This window comes from Etheostoma spectabile, chromosome 19 (genome assembly GCF_008692095.1).
Source record: "Etheostoma spectabile isolate EspeVRDwgs_2016 chromosome 19, UIUC_Espe_1.0, whole genome shotgun sequence".
Classification (NCBI taxonomy): domain Eukaryota; kingdom Metazoa; phylum Chordata; class Actinopteri; order Perciformes; family Percidae; genus Etheostoma; species Etheostoma spectabile.
The window spans coordinates 17,686,489-17,710,530 of NC_045751.1; the positions used below are offsets into that span (position 1 = coordinate 17,686,489).

Here is a 24,042-nt window from a genome sequence, read left to right on the forward strand (position 1 = left end):
CAGGATACATGTGCAGCGTGACCTACAAGTCCAGTGACCATCAGGGAATGAAGAGGCCACCTTGCTAACAAAATTTTTACGTCTTTTTATGGACTTCCGAAACTTCAGAAAGTCTTCTTTTTCATTGCATTGTAATACAACAAAACAAGTTGTGACACTCAAGTGATCCCAACAAAAACATCACACTAATCATGAGTTAGTTTCAGTGGCCAAATCCCAAAGTCCGGACTCAAATTTTAACAGCACAACTCACGACCATGGAACGGAGTGGACCTGTTGTCCAACTTGGAAAACAAGAGTTTGGCCGTGTGGAAAGCAACAAACTTAAAATGAAAATACCCAAACAGGCAAGTGTCAGCAACATCTTTGTTATTAAACGTCGCCAAGGTAACGTGATCTCGTGAAGTGCATTTATGCCTATCTGGGCCCATGTATCCTCAAATGCTCACTTAGCACCTAAGATCAATTAAGTCTGTGAGTCTTTAGTCCATAGTCCTCAGGGCTCACTTTAGGATTGGGCCAGTATTTAATGTGTATTTTAAGTGGTAAAGGCAAAACAAAGGCATCTAATTTGCAAAAGAAAAGCTATGAAACCTGTTTTTCATTGACTACAATATTGGTAAGTGGAACAATGAGTGAAAACATTTTCAGTAAGTGTAAATGTGAGGTAGCCACCAAACTATATGCGTGGTCTGGATTCAAGAATTTCAGATACATTTTTTTTTTTTGTGGGGGGTCCGTCCAGCTCCACAAGTGTGCTTTAGCAAGACACTAAACCCCAAATTGCTTCCGATCTGCAAGTCACTTTGGACAAAAGCATCTGTCGATGGAGTCTAGCCTAAGTGAGTTCACAAATTGGAAGCATTGAATTACACTACTTTGTAGCCAACCAGACTGATGTCCTTGTAGCTCCAGTACAGATCCACTGTTAAGCTCTCCATTTCCTGCATCATCCTTAAGAGTAAAACAACACCGTATTATAATGGCTTTTAATCACATTGTGCCTCTCAACAAACATCAATCAGTAATGTCAACGCTAGTGCTTTTTTACCCGCTGTCAAAAGCAAAACGGCTGTTGTGACATCACTGGTTAGGGTGTGGTTTGAAGTGCAAAAGGCTTCCAGTACACACTTGAAATGCTTCAGTCCAGTGCAGTGAAGCAGGACTTTCAGACATTACGTAATCCGGTGTAGATGAAGCCTTTTATTCCGTCAGCTACTGACAAAATAAATGGCCATTTAATGTGCCATTGACAGTTAGATCTGACAGACTACCATGCCCACACAGTTAACTAAAGTGAAGCTGTTCAATAGCAAGTTACTTCTTGAATTTGGGAAGTGCCTTGCATCTAAAAATCCAGACAAATGACCAAGCAGGTACCATTAGAGGACTTGACTAAAATGGTCATCCAAAGAGACTGATGTGCTCTGAATTCAGGCTCTCAGGAAGTAATTAAACACATGCTGTGTGCTGCCCTCTACAAGCACCCCCAGTCAAATAGATAGATTCTGGCTAGGAGTGGTTAGATATAAAAAGGAGTCTAGTAATCCACATGAAGGAGGCGGGGTTTATAGGAAGGTCTTGCTCCTAATCCCCTTGCCCATCCAAAGTTAGCCACCCATGATTAAAGCTGGAATATAATCTGCCCTCCCCCCCACCCCTCCGACTGCGGGGACAATAAATTAGTAAAGCGAAAAAGAAGGATTAATCGATATGGTGACAGGCTCCTGCCAGCTGAGGCGAGAGACTCTGCCAAACCCACCAGGACCCGATCTCATTACCAAGTGCGGCCCACGCACCCCTTTGCAAGGCAGCTGCATTCATCAAAGCAACACCTCCCTTTTCTCCGTCAATTGTTCTCCACGCTTCATCACTCTGTCCCTCCCTGCATGTTTCCCTTTTGCCCCACTGACAAGATGAAAGAGAGTAGGCGGGAGAAGTGACACCTATTTAAGAAAGGAAAGGTGGTGGGGTGGGGGTAGGGGGTGCGGGGGTGGGGGGTGGTAGTTATAAATAAGGAAATAACAAAATCACTTTGAGTGGGAGCTGCCCTTGTAAATTGTCTGCATGCATTAAAGTGAACCAGGGTTAATCATACACGTCTTGTAAGTGAATGTGAAGGTGTCCTTGCAAATGTGTCTGCATGCAGCTCTGGCAGCTAGCTGGAACCTGAGAGGAACGCGTGACTACTGACAGCTAGTTAGGAGTAAAGGGGTACTGTATGCATGTGTGTGTGTGTGTGCGCGCGCGTGCGTGCGTGTTTGTGTAACTGGGGGCAGGGAGTAGATGATAAAAGCCTCTGCCTCTCTGACAGTTTTATCCGCATCACCATCTGCCTTTATCTGACGCCAGCATCTCTCGGCTCCCCACTGCACTCTCACAAAGCTCTCCATCCACCCGGCTCTGCTCGCCACTCATCTTATCCCAGGCTGCCGTCACACGTCAGATCACATTTTTCCACACATAATTAAACCTTCGATGGCCTAAACCTTTGACAGATAACCTGTGGCCGTCAAGAGAGGCAGAAAAGGCAGCGCGGTGGTATATCCCGAAAAAAGACGAGTGTTCCTCTCATTAGCCAGCAGTGAGAGAAAAAGTGATCATGGTGAAGCTAATGAAGTCAGCTACCCCACTTCACATTTTGACTGGGGGGATGTTGGTGCTCGACTTCACTGGCAATCAGCATTCATCACACGCTGGGAGAGGGGTAAGGGTGGGGTCAAGAGGAGGAAATATAGCCATGTCCCCTTTGCTACACCGGCCCCACCTCCTTCTCTCTCTGCCCCTGCTCAAACCAGAGAGTTGTGGTGAGGGATGGCTCCCTAACGGGTAATCACAGGCAGTCCTTATTTAATGCTATGAGCCGGGACAGGACAGCCAGTGATGGAGGTACTCGGGGAGGCCTGCTGCGCACTGCGCACCGGCCCATAACTGCAGATGAGACACTTCCCACAGAGCAGTTAGTGCGACAACTTGCCAGCTGTAAATGTAATGACTGTCAAATGTGAGCAGTGCCTGTGAGGGCAGCAATATATACAAACCGACACCCCCGAAGAAATGCACTCAAAAAGATAGTGCAAGTCTAAGTTTGAAAGGTGCATCTAAAATGCTGTAAAACTTTATTCGGCCATGTCAGGCCATCTGGAAAGTTTATGAGCGGCTCATGAAGACAATGGCTCGGATAGTTGCTCCTTTCTTCATTAATGACTCATCCCTCTGCGCATAACAAATAACCCCAATTTGCTTCTCTGTTTTGTGTGCCTTTATTGCTTTGAGTGAGAACAGCTGCATAAGAGACTCATTCATTTGAACAGTCTTAAGAGAGGAATATTACTTCTGCTCAGAATAAAGAACCTGCATTGTGATTTCTATTAATACCATGAGTCAAAACCATGAGTCAAAATGCAGAAAATAGCTAAATTTTGCGAGGCCCCTCTAGACAAGCTATTATCTCCATATTGTAATCAACAAACACCGAGACGAGGGAAAGCAAAATCCGAGATGGTCTCCCAAATCCAGTTTAGCTCAATATCTTTGTTTACCAGACTGGGTGGGGGGAGTGCCTGCAGTGCTGTCACCTGAGCCAGGTAGCGGGAACAGCAGAGCATGAAGCTGGAGAAAGACGAGGCATTTGAGCCAGACTGAAATGAAAGGCAACACTCTTCGCATGCCCAGTTTTCAAATTGCCAATGTTTGTGTACAAAAATTGGACAAACCCAGACTATCAAGTCAGCACAAAACAAAATAATGTACCTTTGTTTGCACTGAGGTATGACTGCGGGGAGACATGCCAAACTCTGCCATGCTACTGCAGCTTTCACACACAGCCTAGTAATGCTAAGGCAGGAGTGTGTATTCCTACAACACTTGAACCGACGGGTGTATCAAATGAAAGTTCACCTGTTCTTATAACTGCTGCTAAAATAGATCTATAGGTGGACATTTTCAGCGGCACTCAACCAGCTACAACTAATCAGCAAGTTTTAATTTTTACACCTGGACCAAGGTTTTCGCTTAGCAAGTGATTTCAACCTAAAAAAAAAGCACCGCATAAAGGAACCCCTTTTTCAAAATTTCAATTGATAAGCAGGACATTTCATAATGTTAGTGATATGTGGCAGAAAAGTCCAAAGACTTTTTTATATCTACTATTCCCTGTTTCTTTTGACTTCCAAGGTCTTGCAAGGACATCAGCCTTTTCCAGCAACCACAGATGGGAGATTTAGCTATCAGCCCACTTCCATATCTGTCTGTACCCTTCATTCCCTGAATCTCACACCCCAGGCCCCAACGGTGGAAATGTCATGAAGATTGGCAAAAAAATCCTGCCTTCCCAAATCACCATTTTTACTTCTGTCGATCTAACATCCTGTCACGGACATTGTGGGGACTATTGAGCGTCCTGTCTACTAAATGGAAGGAAACAGAAATGTTCACTGAAGTAATAAAAGTTGTGTATGTTCCTATGAAATTCATGTTGTGAGTGGTGAAACCCAAGGGCATCTTCAATGTTGTGTAGAATAAAATCCAAACTATTTCTTTGAGCTTTCAAACAAATCAATCTGGTGGCCGTTTTTGTTGCCAAATTGAACTTGCTGAGGTGTCATCGCTCGACAAAAGTACCTTGGACCTTGGTCATGGTGTTTATGGAACACCAAATAAAAAAAATCTGTTACAGCATCAACTTTTGAGGAGTCAAGTCTTGGATGAGGAGTCCGTGGTAGATAAAGATAAAAAAAACAAACATCCACATCCAATACCAGAGACCAGTGTTGAATGGGGACAGGGGTTACGATCTCTACAGCTTCTTTGACTGAGGTCCTATACTTGTGGGATGACACCTGATTAAGTTTCCATTTGTTGAAGAAGGCTGTGGGGTATGGTTGGAACCTAGGAATTGCAAAGTAAGTGGACTAGACCTTTGCTGTTCTAAACATGGAAAGTCAAGACGGCCTTTCCCATGTAGAAATCTGCCACACAGTAAATGCAGCAGCAGTTTGGGGTGAAAAGAAGACTAAGTGGATAAGTAGCAATAACCCGTGATGGCTGGAAGGACGTATGATTCTAATCCCCCACAACACTGACTGCCTAACACAAATGCAGTTGCTATTTCAGTCCAATGCATACATTGGGGTTACAACTTCAGCTACCAACATGTCCATCTGTGCACACTGAAAAAGGCAACTGGGCCTAATGAGTATTCTTGAAAATGTTTCACTATTCATCCAAGAGGCTTAATTAGTTGTACTGACTATTGGGGGGTGCTGTCGAATTTGACCTCTCTGGGTGATTAAAAGCTGAGGAACTCCCCCCAGTCAGTCAAAACCAATGAAGTCTGCTCGATGAACAGCAAAATGTTCATCAAGACCAGACAGCAAATCTGGCTGTCTTTGGTTTACTACTGCTCGACATTCCCTAACCTGGATGACAGAGCATCTTCATAGACATATAAGCAAGTCATTTTTGGTCTGCTCAGCGATGATTCATTCCTATGGCATTTTCCAGATAATTATTTTCAAATCCTTTTTTTTTTCTCATCTAGAACTCTCAAAATGTCAACTATAAAGTTTGCAGCACTTCCAGACACAACCCACAGTAAATAATTAGGTGCAAGTAAATGCAAGAAACAAGGTTTTGTGAGGATACGCTATGTCCTTTTTAAGTCAGCAGATCCAGTGATGTCCTGCCCTCTGTCAGATTTATGGACAGAAATGGACGAGGGTCGCATGAAAGAGGTAGAGAGCAGGTAAGGGAGGAAGGCTATATAAAGAGACGGGTGTTTCGTAAGAGATAAGGAATCATGCTCTATCACGTTGTGATGGCATTGTATTGTGAGCCATGCCCACCAGTGCCATTTTTTTTAGTTAGACAGAGACAGCATCCATAAGTAATGTGTCATAACCTGTAAGGACAGGAAAAGGTTGTGGCCAGAGTCTGTGGGCCACTGACTCAATGATACAGGCTTAAGAATGTCCTTTTAGATTCAATTTATCTTTATTTGTTATTAAATATTAACAATAATCAATTGCTTCATAGATGGATGTCTGTCCTTAAACTGCAGAAAGCCAGGATATGTCAACAAAAGAATGCATTTTCTCCCAGAATTGTGCATGTGCACTTTCAAATATGTCAGTCAGGATTAGAACACCTGAAATCCACAAAACAAGCTAACCTGAAATGAAACGAAAAAAGTGAAAAGATACTTTCAAAATACGCTCCAAAGCAAAAAAATAAGGCCCAGAGTATTGGGGGTGTTGAAATGAATCACTGCAACTGTGCATCGCGACGTAGATGATTCCGCATCGATGCAATGACAGACAATAATTAATTATTTCTGACTGATTTTGCTTGTTGATTTTCACTTTGCTGCTTTTTTTTGTTTTTGCCTTTTGTCTGTTGTCCTCAGTGTTCAGACTCCGCCTCAGGAAGGAACAAGTGTGTTCAAAGGTTGTTGTAGTTGTGCAACAGAAAACTCAGATTGGACAGATAGTCTAGCTCTTACACACTCTTTCCTCCCCTGCTTCTTCAGTGCAGACGCTTTGCTGCTTGCTCCTGCTTCTGCTTGCATATTTTGCTGATAATCGTGCTTTCCTCTGAGAAACTAGAGCAGCGGCTCTTGGACACTTCAAAAACACTGGACTATACATTTTTTGTAGACTAGTAGGCTATTGCCATATTTTAAAATTTTTCTGCGTGAGCGTGGCCTACCAATAGCTCAGCCTGTCCTACAGTGATTGTAGCTAAAGCTATTAGCAGCAAGATGCCTCCCTTCTTCGTAGAAGACTACTACAAACTCCTTCAGAAGATTGCACTTGGAAACCAGGTTCACCTTCTAGAAGTGAACGTGGAGTTAACGGATCTTGTGGAAATGACACCACTTTACCATGGACCCATACAATGACAGAAGTATGCTAACACACGGCTAATTAGCACCAACAAGACTACAAAGAAACAGGAGGGTGGAACTGGTAATAAATCAACAAGTGGCGGTCCTCTGGAACTCGTTCTGGTGCGAAGCCTAAGAGTAAATCATTTTCCTGGGAAATGGGAGGACGACTAACGGGCCGGGCCAGCGCCCTGAGATTTGTGATATGACCGGCTGGCTGATTATCTGGGCAGAGCGCCTCTTCAACCCCTGTACCTAGTAGGACAGCGTGGACAGCTGCAAAAGGGAAAATAAGCAACAAATGCCCCCCCAACAACCTGGTGTGCAACTGGATAACAGATTTGCTCCTCTGCTGCAAGACGCTGGACAGTCACTGATGACCGGGACTGCGTCTCATCACCACACAGCAGGTAAGGACTGAGAGCAATTCAAAAAGTAAAAAGCTAAAACTGGGCCTCAAAACTGATTGTGGGTGACTCTGCTGTAAAAGATTTAAAAAACAGTAAAAACACCAAAATACTATGTTTTCCCAAAGACATGGTGTCTGACTTGACCCAAAAATCCCAGATATCGTGGCAGCACACCCAACTGTGAAGAACATTATCTGCTATAGGGTCAAATGATGTTGTAAAGCAACAGTCTGAATTGCTGAAACTGGACTTTAGGGAACTGCTTGACACAGTCACCCCCTAAGGCAAATGTGTTTATCAGTGGTCTATACCGTCAGTCAGAAGAGGAGATGAGAGATTCAGCCGATGTTGGGACTAAACAAATGGCTTTCACTGAATGTACCGTCCACTCTCTGAAGTTCATTGACAATTTAAACCTTTCTGGGAGCGCAGCAATCTTTTAAAGCAGATAGACTTTCCCTTAACAAGCCAGGAGTAAAGTGTTCACCTCTAATCTGCTTTACTTTCTGCGCTACACATCTGCTCCCTCTGCCAAGGTCACAAAACAAAAGGAAGACACAACAAAGTGCGGCAGTGATCCAGCACAGCCCCCCTGTGCAAAGATTTGACATGGGAGACAGAGAGCAGAGACACGAAACTCCAATCCCCTCTTCACCCGTCCAGCACCTCAAACCTTCCCACCCCGAACCTTCTGAGGATTCATCCGTTCTCTACTGATGTCTCCACACACCCTTTCCCTTATTTCCCCCATCATTATGACCCCTTCCTACCCCATGGCTCAACCCGGGCAAAAGTAAAACGCCAAGCACCATACCAGGATGTCAGAAAACTCCTCCCCCAGACGATAAGGACGCTGTGTGCAAAATCTGGAAGCACTATCTGATATGTGCGGGCCTTGGCTGCAGGACTAGTGATATAATGACTCTTTTCAAGACAAGCCCGGGCCCTGTGGATTCAATTCTTCCTCAATTTGTTGTGATAAGTAATAGGAAAAGAATGGTGAATAAGCACTTAACGCAAACTTAGCAAATTTAGATCCATTCCTCGCAGCTACAGCCTGTCCCAAAAAATGAAAACACACTAACACTAGCCTACTAAACGTCAGGTCTTTGGCAGGAAAATCATTTTTAATCAATGATTATTACTAAGCACAATCTAGATTTATGTTTTAACTGAAACCTGGTTAGACCATAATAGCAGCGCTGCTGTTCTCATCGAGTCAGCTCCCCCTAACTTCAGTTTTATGAGTGAGAATAGAGTGAATAAGAAAGGAGGTGGAGTCGCCATTTTGTTTAATGACTCATTCCACTGTACGCAATATGTTATGAAATTTGTCTTTGAATATGTTGCCTTCAATTAAGATCTTCCCCTCAAGCGAGTGTCTAAATATCTACAGGCCACCTAAAATTGTGCAACCTTCATGGGACTTCACGAACTGCTGTCTATTATCTGCATTAACTTTGATTGTGTAATCATTGCGGGTGATTTTAACATTCATGTTGACAGCCCCAGGACGGGGGACCAAAGAGCTGTGTTGTGTTTTTGAGAACATTGGACTGACTCAGCATGTGACGGAGCCCACCACAATAAGGGGCACACTCTGGACTTGATTGTCTCCAAAGGTCTGAACATTTCCAAGGTTGTGGTGACTGACGCTCTCTCAGATCACTGGTTTTCTTATACGGCACTATCTCTGTGCCCAAAAGTGTCCAAAAAGATAATCAGAAAACGGTATATCACTGAAAACACCAGTGACACATTTATACAGCTTTCTCCTCCACACCCGCCTCTCTCGGGCTATCAGTAGTGAGCTTGTAGATAATTTCAACTGTAAAATTACAAATGTTATGATGCCATTGCTCCACTAAGGTCAAAGTTGTATCTGGTAAGAAAAGATCCATGGAGAAATGTCCTACTGGTGAGAACAGAAAAAAGAGAGTGTAGGAAAGCTGAACGAAGGTGGCGAAAAACAAATCTCCTGGTCCATTATAACTCCTATAAAGAGAGACTTCGCATTTATAATTTGGAACTGAGGAATGCAAGAAGGTCCTTTTTCTCTGATATTATCTCTAGAAACAATAATAATTCCCGTGCTTTGTTTGCTACTGTGATAGGTTAACAAACCCTCCAGTACGTAGCATCTGAACTTTTATCTACCAAGGCCTGAATGACTTTGCCTCTTCTTCAAAGACAAAATTCAAAAGATTAGACAAACAGTCAGTGCCTCCTATCAAGTCAGGATATGTGTTGTCACAGGTTCAAGCAAAATAGTTCCAATATGACAGAATTTCACACGACAACCATACAAACCTGGAGGACATTATTCAACATCTGAAAACCTCGACCTGTTGCCTTGATGTTCTACCAACGGGACTTTTCAAAAATGTTTCCAATTGTTTGACTTCGATCTTCTACAGATTGTGAACACATCTCTTTTCAGGTATCTTTACAGGCCCTGAAAACTGCAGTAATCAAGCCACTCTAAAAAGAACAACCTAGACAAGTATAATGAGCAACTTAGGCCAATATCAAACCTTCCGTTTTAAGTAAAATCATTGAAAAAAGTAGTCTTTCAAAAACTCAACCATTCTTGTCAAAGCAACAGTTTTGATACTTCAGTCGGGTTTCCGACACCACCACAGCACTGAAACGGCTCTTGTCAAAGTTAATGACATCCACCTAACACAGATAATGGCAAAATTTCAATTTAGTATTACTTGATCTCAGTGCTGCATTTGACACGGTCGACCACGACATAATACTAGACCGATTGGAAAACTGCGTTGGCCTTTCTGGCTCAGTACTAAACTGGTTTGAATCCTACCTAAAGAATAGGGTACTTTGTGTCTATAGGTAATTGCATCGAGCGTACAAATATGACGTGCGGAGTTCCGCAAGGCTCCATTCTGGGGCCTCTTCTGTTTAACATCTACATGCTTCCACTGGCTCAGATTATGGAGAAAAACAAAATAAGTTACCATAGTTATGCGGACGACACACAAATTTACATAACCTTATCGCCAGGGGACTATAGTCCAATACAAAAACTGACTAAGTGCATCGAACAAATTAACGGCTGGATGTGCCAGAACTTTCTGAAATTAAATGAAGGAAAAACTGAGGTGGTTGTTTTTGGAGCAAGAGAGGAACGATTAAAAGTCTGCGCTCAGCTTCAAACAACAATGTTAAAAACAACAGACAAAGCCAGAAATCTTGGTGTAGTCATGGACTCAGACCTGAACTTTAACAGCCATTAAGACAATACAAAGTCAGCCTACTATCACCTAAGAATATATCAAGGGGTAAAGGACTTATGTGTCAACAGGATTTGGAAAAAACTTGTCCATGCCTTTATCTTCAGTAGACTGACTACGTAACGGGGTCTTTCAGGTCTCCTAAAAAATCAATCAGACAGCTGCAGCTGATTCAGAACGCTGCTGCTCGAGTCCTCACTAAGACCAAGAGACTGGATCACATCACTCCAGTTCTGAAGTCTACACTGGCTTCCTGTGTCTCAAAGAATTGATTTCAAAGTACTCTTGTAGTTATAAATCACTTAACGGTTTAGGTCCAAAATATATTGCTGATCTGCTACTACACTATGAACCACCCAGACCTCTCAGGTCATCTGGGACAGGTCTGCTTTCTGTCCCCAGAGTCAGACATAAACAGGGTGAAGCAGCTTTCAGTTTCTAGCTCCTCATATCTGGAATAAACCCAGAAACCTGTAGATCCGCTGCTATCTCAGTTTTTTAAATCAAGGCTGAAGACCTTTCTATTTGATGCTGCCTTTCTTTAAATGACTAATCATTCTTTAAATTTTTATGCTGCACTGTAAATTTTTTTTGTGTTTTTATGTTTCTCTGTTTTAACTGTCTATTCATGTGTGTTTACCGGTTTTTAATGCTTGTGATTTTTAACTGTTTTTACTTGTGTTTATGTTTAAACTGATTTTGTGTAAAGCACTTTGAATTGCCTTGTTGCTGAAATGTGCTATACAAATAAAGCTGCCTTGCCTTGCCTTGCCTTACATTCAGGAAGTGTCTTTTTAAGAGCATAAAAATTAAAAGTTCATGTACATCTGACTGCTTGTATTTGCTGATGAAAACCATGTGCAGTAGTATACGATTTGTTTTAAGATATTTTTTTGGGACAGCCGAAGACATGAAAGATGGCAAACGACAGCAGCAAAGGGCTGCAGGTCGGAGTTGAACCTGCGGCCCATGTGTCGAGGAGTAAACCTAAAAAAGTATATGGGCGCCTGCTCTAACAAAAGAGCTTCCCAGGCGGCCATAATATATAAGAAATTTGAGGAGGTGGTGCATCGTGATGCACCGAGATTTCGAAATAGTATGGAATCGTTGCCAGGATAATGGTAATCAAATTGAATCGTGAGGCCAGTGAAGATTCACATTCCTAATGGGAATTGGACCTAAGGGACACCATCACTGGTTTAGTGGAGCTATTTTGTAGTTTTATTGGGTCTGTGAGGCCCCCATCAGGTGGGATGATATGGGGCCATTGCTCCCGGAGTTTCCAGGTCTAATTTGCCTGTACCTCTCCCCTCAAAGAGAGACGGGCATAATTAACAGGACGCAAACACCCACCATGGGCTGAACAGAGTCATTTAGGGGAGCGACTAGGGAGCAGAGCCAGCAAATGAAATGTAATTGCAATGGGAGCAGAGGACCTGGGCTGGTGTGTTGGAGGCACTGATATGTGTGTGTGTGTGTGTGTGTGTGGTGTGTGTGTGTGTGTGTGTGTGTGTGTGTGTGTGTGTGTAAGAGGGAAAGAAAGAGCGAATGAACGGGCCAGACTTGAGGGAATGAGGGAGCAAATGAAAGACACAGAAGTTGGATGAAGAATACAGAGTTGAGAGGAGCGCAAGCTACCTAATGACTGATGAGTGATCGTCAGAGACGGGCAGAGATAAATATTCAGGTTACAAAAACAACAACTATTGCACCAAGTCACCAGTACTCTATTTTGCATCTTAGTTAAAGGATCAGTTCATACAAATGACATCAAAAAAACATTATCTTGCCAACCTCTGGCATCCATCCATGCAGATAGTTTTGGTCGCATTTTCCCAAGTTTTTAAGTATTTGCCCTTTGTGGGTAAATGGAATTTTGGTGAGGTGCTCACAGTATCAAAAGTAAACAGCCACAAATCTTCCCAAAAGCTACTCAGGACAAACCACAGTCTCAATGGGAACAATTTCTTTCGGTTGGAAGTAGTTCCAGTCACTGTGAGATCTGTGGATTGTGTTCAGTGATTAGGACAGTGTTTCTGGAAAGAGATGTTGCTGTTGAATTTTTAAAATGCACTCTTCGGTAAGCACTACAAGGAAATTCCATTCACTTCCATTTTATTTTAATGGCTGCTGGAAACCTGGGCAATCTGCATGGACACATCACGAAAGATGAATGAGGAAAGTGTTTTTGTAATTTTCCTTGTTATTCTATTGATATGTATATGGTCCAAACAACCCCAATATTAAAAGGCACCAGGAATAGTCTTAAAGAATGACAGAAAATAATCCTTTAAAGGTGCAGCAGTTGAAATCTGTTACATCACCACTTCAGCATCATGTGTTGTGTCCATTGCATTTACCACTACAATCTTTCATCCTTCCATTTATTATTATTATTCGTTGCTGATTTTAAGAGCATTCAAATTGGCCTTGACCTACTTGGTCTATCCACCAGCTGCCCATCCCCCTATACCTTTTTCCCATCATCCCTTCCTCTGCTCCTCTCTGTTTCAGGGGTCAACTATGTTCCTGTCGCTTCCAGGCACGGCCAGCCCAAACAAATTGGGGTCATCGGGATGTGATCTCTCTCTCTCACACTCACACAACACAACACACACACACACACACACACACACACACACACACACACACACACACACAGCACAGATGGCTGAGTGTAGACAAGTGTAGATAATAGTGACAGTGTCTAATCACTGCGTACTTTAAGAGAGTGTAAAGGAACTGCGGGACATTGCAACATCTTTTCCAGCTGGTACAAGGAAACACTGTGATTGTGAATGTGCAAAATGACGCACAATGTTAAATTGTGTGACTCCAGCAACATGATGAGTGTAACAGAGTCACCAGGTATGGTCTTGGTTGGTAATTAACGTTAAAATGAAAACAAGCCTGGAATGTAATACTGGGAAGAAGTAGAAGCATAGGGGTCAACAAGACTATTAGAGCCTGCGTAAATGAATTTTGAATGCCTGTCCCTTAATTGCCATTTAAAGCTATTATTAGAGGTCGGTCTAGATGACCTCTAAGCCTAACATATGAAAGCAATAAAAGCACAAATGAGGTACCTAGTGTGTACAGGTACAATACCTAGTTTGACAGGGGATAAAAAGTAATGCTATTGGGCAATTATGTTTTCTGCACTTTTGAACTGAAGTTCAACCCCTATATGATTATTCATGTTTATCCCAACCGAGGTCTTATTTTCATAGTTTTGGTTATCATCATTAAAATTTTGACCAAAACTAATAGAAAGGTACAACATAAACTGGAATTAGCCTGCAAGCTCCACAGGAGAGGGGTCGGGGATAACAGCTTCCCATTTCAAATTAGCTTTAAATCCAATCCCAGTAATGATAATAACACATTAAATTAGACAATGCAGCGGCAATTTAGTGATGTCCCCGCAGTTGTGGTCTTGAATTAAATCCAGAGTCCTCTTTCTCCGAGACCACGACAAGACTGAGGTAAAATGCGGTCAATTCCGAGACAAGTCTGAGACCTTGAAAAAGTGGTCTTGAACCGGTCTTAAAACTAAGACCGAGCTCTGTAGACAGTATTACAACACTGTTCTATAGTGACTACTCTAAATAGACCCAGGTCCCATCCCAGTCCATTGGCACATTTTCACTTTCCCTGCCCAGGTGCTTCCCAATTCCCAAAAGAATATAGGGGGGCTATATTCTTTCTGGGGTTCCCCCATTAATTCAACTGACTGAATGTAGCTTAGGGTACTTTTACCATTCCCCCATTATTTCATCCCCCCTCAATGTCCCCAAGGTGGTATCTTACTATGTGCAGCTCCAGGTAATCTCCCAGTCCCTTGGCACTCTCCACCCTGACCAGAACAGCCTCCTTCAGCTGCGTGCTAAAGCCCACTGCCAGCCGGTCTGCCCGTGTGCTCGGCCGGTCATTGGGTGGCCAGGTGTATGTGATGAGGGCTCCGCCTCTCCCGAAGATGTACGTTGTCCCAGCTGCAAAAACACAGAAAGCGGATGGAAATATGGGGGTTAGCATCGAGTCATAACACAATGAACAACACTGCAAATGTGTTTTTGCAGGACTTCTGCAAAGTGCAGCAAAGTTGAATTTTTGTGCTTTGTCATAACACTTCATATAGCATTTATGTATTTTCTTCTGTCACATGCATTTTATTTTGCTGTGTTGGAGAGACTGAACTTTTTAAAACAAATAATCTGCAGGTTATAATTAATGTCAAGTAATTGCTTTATTTCACACACTGACAACACCACAAATCATACTAAAGAGCATTTCAGTAAAAGGTTGAACAATAAGTGGCCTGAAGACTTTAAAACAATTGTGCATGTGAAGAAAATTTGTTATTGAAAGTGTTTATCATGTAGTCATGTTAAGCTTTAGCGTGAACACTAGTTCAAGAGTTGGATGTCACTCCCCATTGAAAATCCTGAACCACTGCAGTTTCACTTGCCCTCAGTTGTGTTTTTATTTCATTCCAAACTAGGGCAAACTGACAAACTTAGTGTTAGCGATGCTGTCAGAATAACCATCAGCCCTCAACATCAACCAAATAAATCCCTCAGATCTCCCTGTCAAAGGAACTTTGCCTCAACGGTATTTTTGAGTTCCAGCATGAAAAAAAAACTATCGGCCTCGTGCACTGTATGTATGAGTTGTAACAGAGAAGTTAGGACTTGGCCTGGCTTCAATAGGCCCGGAGGTGAATGAGAAAAGACGAGTATTGGCTGTGATTAGCATAGAGTAACCCAGCACAGCTGTCAGTCTACCCTGACACATACAGTAAATACAGAAACACAGGCAGTGTGTGGATACTAATGCATGTATACTGTATGTAGCTATACTATATGAAGCTACCTGTTTGAAACATACACACTGTTGCATATACACAGACATACTTTTACATCATACTACTTTCGACTGATTTGTTTGCTCACGGTACATGCCATTTTGCTTTCTGAATCATTTTATTTTTTCCAGAATTTGTTTCATTTCACATTCTGGTCCGTGCTAATATGCACCCCTAAATACATAATAGCTTCTTCACAATGTCCCAAAAACCAATGGAATGTCTTCAAGTAGCTACTTGACTGTTTCCAGCAATCAGTCAAAACTCCAAAGAAATAAACTTTTGAGATGCTACATCAATGGCAGATTCACATGAGCATGAGCATTTTCCGATCCACGTTTCCATCTTCAGTCTGACATTGTCTCCACTTGAGCCAATTTCGGTGGGGGAGGGGAATTTAATTTTGTCTAACCAATCACTAGAGACCAACGTATCCGCTTGACTCTAAGTTCAATTTAGGTCAAAGCTGATGTGTTGCCATGACAACAGGTTTTGTCTAGATGACAAACCCAAACTCTATAAAAGTCTTACAAGATGGGACATTAGGCATTCACCTCAAATGGTTGCTGTTAGATGGTGAAGGTTAGGCATTGATTTGTGTATGACAAGTGTATGGATTGTTTGTGGGGCAGCGAGTCTCTAGAGACTTTTCACAAACTGGGCGGCTGTGGCTCAGGTGGTAAAGCAACCGCTTTACCAATCTAGTCATGTGTACCTGCACATACATTCCCACACACGTCCTAGTTTGTTTTATGCCTACAAATCTCTATCTCTAGGTGTTCTCTGGTCAGAGAGGATAGAATGGCTGCAGGGCCAACAGACCTTCAAATGACAGAATGGAGACATGAGGTCTTTTTGCGCACAGACACACACAGACTTTCATTATTTAACTATCCGCTGGTAGCCATTTGAAATCAGCTGACACACAACTCTTCTCCCTCTCTCACGCTTCCTCTCTCTTTCTGGCTCCCTCCCTCCTCTCCCCTCTACCTCCCAGTGGAGCTAAGCCCCCTGCTCAGCTCTTGTTGTTTTCTTGAGGCTGTATTATTTTAGCGCTGGCTAATTATCACAGCATGGCAAGGAGGGCTATAAAGAGGTTGTGTGCCAGAGGAGGGGGGGAAAAGACAGGATGAAGAAAGACAGTATACAGAGACAGGCAGTGGAGATGGGAAAGTGTGAATTGTGGATGGTGGAGAGAAGACGAAAGTCGACATTTTCCTTTTTTTCCCTTTCCCGTGTTTATTATTAACTGTGCATCACTGAAGCTTTGCAGAAGCTGGGCAAGAGACAGCTGTGGGGAAGTAAAGATTTCTAAAATGGCCGACAAACAGGGAGCGAGGGGAGCCATGTTGTGATAGATGAGAGAGGAGCCTTTGTTAGGGGAAAAGAGAGAATGCTTGATTGTTGTTTGAACTAAATGCATTTTAATGTATGTGATGGCACTAGTAATAGGAGACAAGAGTTTGAGAGAAGTAATTTAGCTCGCTCGCTAACACACACACACACACACACACACACGGAACTTAGAATCAAATTTTCTACAATGGTGGGCATGTAACAGTGCAGGATCCAATATCTTTTGAGTTTGAACCATACTATTTCAGGATATGTTGGTGTCTACTGCATTTATTTGTACCATTCTTTCTTAAATTTGTGTCTTAGAAGTCCCTCAACTTAATGGAAATGCAATGGTCAAATGACAGAGTGCCTTGTTACTTATTAATTGGAGGGACATACAGTATAAGATTTTCTTAACTAAACTTTTCTGTATGAATTTGTTGGGAAAACTAGTTACTATTAGTTATATTATATTAGATATTTCACAGTCAAACTAAACTTTGATGAGAGCGCTATGAAATCAAAATCTACAACATTCCATGCTAACGACAATTGTTCGAGGACATTTTCATCCAGCTAGTCAGTACAAATCAGTTCAAACTCCTCTAAGAATTTAAAATGAAATACTTAGAGGGAGGATTTGAGCTTCAATTCTATTCCGGCTGATAAGGAAGGAGCCAAGCTCTCAGCAGGGATTCTACTTTGAGACTCAATATCTTAATTGCAGTGGGAATGATTTTAACTTGATGAAAAAATAACTTTTCCAGTGAGATAGATCAAATATGTGGCCTGTTAATTGACCTAAACTGTTATTACATGTGTTGTGTCACTGAGTACAGTAAACCCACTATTACTTTATTTTAAATTCTAATTAGGCTTCTAGAAACCCCACTTTAATACTGTACTACAGTTTGAAACACTGATATCTCATATAGGGTGTGCCAAGAATTAGACATGCAGCACGTAGCATCACTGCATATCTTACGTGTTCTCACAGTGAACTAATTCTCATCTATTAACACCCTTTCTCATGCAGAGCATCTACCATATGCTTCACCTTCCCCTGAGTGTTTGCTGTACGCCTGATGCCACTGTCACAGTCACACTTGTCACTTCTTAATTTGTCTTTATCATCAGCACACTTACTGGCATGAATGTCACAAAAACATGTGCCAAAGTTGAGAAACAAAAGGATCCTAGTAGTACTTGGACATACTTCTCTCTGGTTCCTACATCCATCCAATAAGCTGGTGTTGACTTTGCCTGCTTTGATTTGTCCAGCTGATACTGGCCACCTGCTGCTTTGTGCACTTGTATACGTGCGCGCATCTGCTTTTGTTTGTGTGTGTTTGTGTGTGTGTGTGTGTGTGTGTGTGTGTGTGTGTGCTACTCTTCTCTGCTCTAAATGAGGAGACAAAGGAGGTGCAGAGTCTCTAATGAGTAGCCTGACAGGGCGCAACCATGTGTCACTGTTTCCTCCAGCAAACACCTGCTGCTCCGGTTGAGGCAAAAATCCACCCAATCCTGCAATGCAACACACACTAATGGGGAGGCTAGATGGAGCAAAAAAGATAGAGATAAGGTGTTTAACAAACCAAAGAAGACACGTCTGGAGGGCATTCTTCCCTGGGTTCCTTCAAGAGAATGACCTCCTTTAAACCAGAGAACATAGATTTTCCGATGCTCTGTGTAAAGTCAACGCACTCTCATGATCAGATTTGTAAGATATCGGACAAAAACGGATGCACACCCATTCCTGCGACAACCTACAATATCCTACGAAATTAAGCAGACGTGTCACATGAGTTTAGTATAAGTTTAGCGGTTTTTACAGTTGAATTTAATGTAATTTGTAGCCAGCTTTAGAGCACCGTGAGCTGTCAGTAGTTTCAGAGGGCGTTAAAGTTGAGTTTATCCGACAAAAAATGAGCATCATGCGGTGCCAACAGTTAAGTTTAGGCACCAAACTAGTTAAGATTATAAAAAAGATTTTGGCTCGGATTAAAACACGACCGGTGACACAAACACCCGATTCCTGGGTGAAAATCTTGTAATTATCCCCCCAAACTCCGTTCCTAGGTTGAAAGCCCTGTGTTTTATGACCCACCCATCCATTCTAACCACCTCCCTATATGGTGGTGAGCGCTCTTAAACAGCAGCTGTCAATGTGGTGCACACAGCAAAAAATATTTATTTACACATACAAAATTACAGTGCTTTACTTGTCGTAGCTACTATAGGTATGAATGATTCATGAGAACAGCCTGGTAGAGGGGATCTTTGAGCACCAACAGGAAGGAGCTTGTAACTTCTCAACCAGGCAAAATGTAAAATAATAATAATCTGAACTAAACATCAGGATTGTCATTTGATTAGTAGTGGCATATGCAGTACTACATGTATCTTCACTAGAATAATGACATCTGCTTGTTGTTGAAACGTTTAAAACGGCCCATCATGATGTGTGAGGTCAAGTGAGGAATTACTATCCTCTCCTTTCAGAAGCAAAGGAAAAGCAGCACAATGTTGTTGTAGAGCTGCAGAAAAGGACAGGTAGGGAAGATGTTAGGGGATTGTAGTTGGGCACACCAAGTTTTTGACTTTGACACTGGAGGCTCTGATTTTACATTCAATCTCCCATCGACAATCAGAGTTGGATTTGTAAAAGCATGACTACAATCTGTCCCTAAAGTAGTTTTTTTGTTAACCAAACCCTAACTAAAGAGATGTCAGATCAGGAAACAACCACACAATTTGTTTTTGTTGATGTCACATGGGCAGTTCTGGAGGCCACTACCAAACAATTTGTTGTTTGATGCATGGGGTCGTGTTGCTGTGTATGTGCCTGAGAATTTTTCGAATTAGCTTAGGTGCATGTACTGTTTGTATAAGCCTATTTGTGAAATGGTGTGCATTTGTGTGTCTGCAAATGATTAAGAGAACAGGGCAGACAGAAAAATTGGCTTCCACGTTCTCCCAAACAATACCGGTTTGCCTTTTATTGAAAACTGCGAGTTAAAAGTAAATTAGTGTTGCCCTGGGAGTTGTCGGCAAACAAAAACCTGGCTGGGTTTCTCTGACCTTCAGTCCATCGTGGTCTAATCAAGCTATCTGCCGCCACCGCTTTTGCTAGAATAACAATAATGATGGAAAATGCTCTACTGCACTCATGTGTTTCACTCCCTCGATCCAAAAAAAGAAAACAAAACTGGCTAAATATTTATTACTTTTGTCCAATTAGCTCTGGCTTCATCGATCTGGCCAATCAATCCTACCTGCGGCGCAAGAAGTGGAGAGAATGCAAAGAGATGAATCAAAACGCTGTGGGACGCCCCTTGATTATCATTTCCATTCACATGGACCGCTTGGTAATTTGGTTTGAAGAAGAAAAAACACATCAGTTTCCTTTTTCCTAGGATCTAGTGGGGGAAATAATCAGAAATGACTCATGAATCAAACCAGGAATGAAAAAAAAACTATTGATTTTGATTTTTCACACCACTCCCCTTTCCAACCCCAATCACCCTCTTCTTTGTGTTGGGGCGAGAGGAGAGTGTGTTCCGCATTGAGCTTATCATTTGGGATGCTTTCTCTGCGAGGGGCCATTGATTTGGGATAGTAGATTCTAGGTCACTGCTATCTACCGTGGGGATAAACAGGTCATATCGAAGAAACCAGACGCCACTATTTTTCATTAAAGCCTGCGGTCAGTGTTGCAGTGTCGGACGCCAGCCGCAAAGCCTCATGGTAGCAGACAGCGTGAAAAATGCAAGACAGGCTCAGAGATGAAATAAAAATTCCACAAAGGAAAAAAAGGGCCGATAGTGGAGATGAAGTCCATTCTTGAGAGGCAATAAGCCTCAAGGTGCACCGGCGTTGCACACCCACATGAATTTATTCACATTTCTTATTTTAAACTCTCAGACAGGCTCTAAAACAATAACTCAATAACACAGAGATGGTTCCTCCAACCTTTTGTGTATTATTGCATCAGTGCAGACAGATTCTTTGAAGCAATTAAGGAGAGAGAGAGAGAGCTATTGATTCATTTTAAACGAGAAGACTGAAACCTTTTTTTGACACAACATATATTTCAGAGACACTTACAAAGGGATGCGTAGACCGGGAGAAAAAAGGGGCTGAGATGAGACATTTGACAAAAGTTCCAGACAGCTGTTGATCTTTGAAGTTGCAGACACACAGACACACACACGCAGTGTGTGCGTTTTGCATTATTGCTTCGAAGGATGAGGTAAGGCCAGTCTCGAAGTCCCCAAACAGTTACGACAAGTAATGTGTTTAACTTGTTTTTATTGTAGATACATGGATATAGATTTGGAGATATCTTTTTAAACAAGCTAAAGAATTCAGACAAGATGCTAATCAGAACTGGACTGATAGTCTCCACAGTTTCTACACAGTTCTCAAGTGACTACTGTCAGTAACACAACTGAGACAATTAAGACAATAAGAAGGATCTTAAGAGACACTTACTGTAACAGACAACTTACTCCATCATTCTTGACAACTATTGACTCGGATTTGGTTATATCCCGTCTATTTCTCACCTCAAGGAAATTCAAACTCATTCTTTCTTGTAGACTTAGTTTGATCTCAATAGGCTGATAATGTGAGAGCGCCAGCCTTAATTGGGTTTGCAGAGTCGTGCGGTATGAGCTTGGAGATGGGACACTGCACCTCAGCTTGGACTATATTGGAACAGAGTAATTGGACTGACCTGATACTTGGAAAATAATTGGACTGCTTATGCATATTTCACTCGCTGCACATAGCCCTTGACTATATCACCAAATCTGGAGATGAAACATGTTTCTTTCAACTACAGTTAAGTATGAAGATGTCCTCAAGTGACAGTATCACCAATTTAAAATGTCTAATTGTATCTGAAAACATTTAAACATGTGTGTGTACCACTGTTTAATCCTCAAAATGTAATCTCTCCGACAAACTGGTTACTCAGTTCAGGTCTAGCATTTAAGCATCTGCAGCTAATACTGTGGGTTTTGTTTTGGGGGCATTGGAAGGTCAAGGCCTCTTTCAAAATTCCAGGCATGGGCTAAAGTAATCTATTTGGGTAGTATTAATGGAAAAAGACCAAAGTCATCGATTGATAGTCAAAGAGGCCATTCACATCTGATGGGAAAGACCATTCTGAAATAAGGGCCAACCGTTACTGAAAGGTTAGTAAATGGATTTATTTTTCTATTTTATTAATGTATTTGACAGGGACACTGTACATTAATTAACATTGCTGTAATTGCACCAGAATTAGCAAAAAGGCTATTTTTCATCCGTTGTCCCTGGACAGATCTTAAAATTGTCTCCCAAGTTAGGTCAAGTTATAAAGTAACCTAGTGTGATTCCAGAGCAAGGGTGTACGAGTTTAGGACACCAATGTAGTCAAGCCTTTCACCTGAGAGAATGTTACTCATGGTAAGCTAGTTCAGGTTAGCTCAATTGTGCTAGGCTATAGCCATGCAGTTAAGCAGGCTAGTAAGCTAGCCTGACAGCCCTTGAACTAAATGAATCTGATCTGAAATTAAATGATCTGGCTAGTCCACACAGCATTCCAGGATGGGAGGAAAAACAAGCTCCGGTTATGTATTCAAACCAATCACAATTGTGATTGCTGTTGCGAAATAGCCTTGGGGGAGGAACTTGTTTTGGCGGAACATGTGTATGTTTCAAACTTGTTTTAGTTGTGCAACAGTAAACTCAGATTGGACAGATAGTCTAGCTAGCATTCTGGATTTACCCTGCAGAAATCTGAGGAGCAGTTAACAACAGTCCTCAGAAATCTACCAGTGTTTAGAATTACAACACAAAGAAAGCGGAAGGTAATGGCCATCCTGCTGAAAAGAAGGACATCCGGCAAAATTTCTGGTGGCAACGGAGCAATCCTGGAAGTAGAAAGGTCGTGAATGTAGACTACTGACCCTTTCTAGAGAAGCTCAGTTTTACAAATATGTTGATTAAATAAACTAATCGATTAGACAAAATCTTATTGAATTGCTATAATCAAGGACAGTCCTAAGTCCCCGCCAATTTATTTATTACTATTCATGCTCACTTTTTCTACCAACTTTGAAATGGCCGGTAACTAGTTACTGCGGACCTTGTCCTCTGTAGAGTGTGGACAGCCACATGCTTCCCTCGTGCAACAGAAAGGCCTAACACATGCAGAAGTCTACACTATCACCCCCTGCAGGCATCCATGACCGATCCATAGCTACCACATGTGCATTTTAACCCCCCTGTGCCACCTATGTGCACAAGTATTTGTATTGTAGAGTACCTTAGTCTGTCCATTCTTCTAACTGTGGCTCTTTCTCTCCCTTCATCGAGGTTTAACCACATTCTTGCCCCTACAGCTGCACAGCCTCCATCAAGTGTTTGTAGAAATGAAACTGTGATCTGAAGACCAAGTGTAGGGTAACACAACTACTTGGAGTTCATGAGTTTAACGCACAAGACTGCCGTTAAGTTAAGTTTCCATCTGCATTGGCGCTCAGATTGTAATGTCTGTGTGAGAACTCCTGCAGAGTCGACAGCCCATTATTGGGGAGGATAAAAAGAAGGAAGGATGCTCATTTGTTCCCAAGATGATAGTCAGAACAGGGGAATAATAGCTCAGCCATTTCTATCTGAATAGAATTACAGGCTACTGACAAAATAGAAAGGATTTCAGTGACAGATTGTTACCCACTTCCTAAAATCACATTTTGTTATGTCCAGCTTTGGATCCAATCGTAGCAACAGACAAGAGAAAATAAATGGTTTGCATGTTTTGAATGACTTAATTTAAAAATAATCATATTTGAAATAAAAGATAGCATACTATTTTCTTTAAATTATGGTTGAATGAATTACACCTCAGACTGCTCAGGAATCACATCTGTTGACTCAAGATGTGTGATGATTATTCCCCTCTCTAATTCCACCAGCGGGACTTGATACACAGCCGTACCTTTTACAATTTAGGAGGATTCAAATGCATCTCCTATCTTGCTTTTTTTCGACACCAATGATGCGCCTGCAAGGTTTGTTTGAAACATTTCAAAATGCTTGTTATGTCCCTGGAGGGGGATGCTACTATCAGACAGCGAGATTTGTACAAATACCATTCCTGGGGAAGCACTCAGACGCCTATCTTCTTCCAAATATCTTTAAAAGGAGTGCTCCGATGGGAGCAGTGGGAACGAGGTGGGGGTTAGGCAGGAAGGGTGATACTGTAGGTTGTCGTGCTTTTACACAGAGAGAGAGAGAGAG

General features: G+C 42.1%; 1 protein-coding gene across 7 annotated transcripts in view; it reads right to left on the reverse strand.

Annotated features, from left to right (window-relative positions):
• nrxn2b (neurexin 2b) overlaps positions 1–24,042 on the reverse strand; it is a 743,906-nt gene that overhangs the window by 119,484 nt on the left and 600,380 nt on the right. For all 7 annotated transcript variants that reach the window (XM_032544413.1, XM_032544414.1, XM_032544412.1 and 4 more), the window contains one exon: positions 14,361–14,542. In XM_032544413.1, coding sequence (XP_032400304.1) covers positions 14,361–14,542 — 182 coding nt within the window. The remainder of the gene's footprint in view (positions 1–14,360; positions 14,543–24,042) is intronic.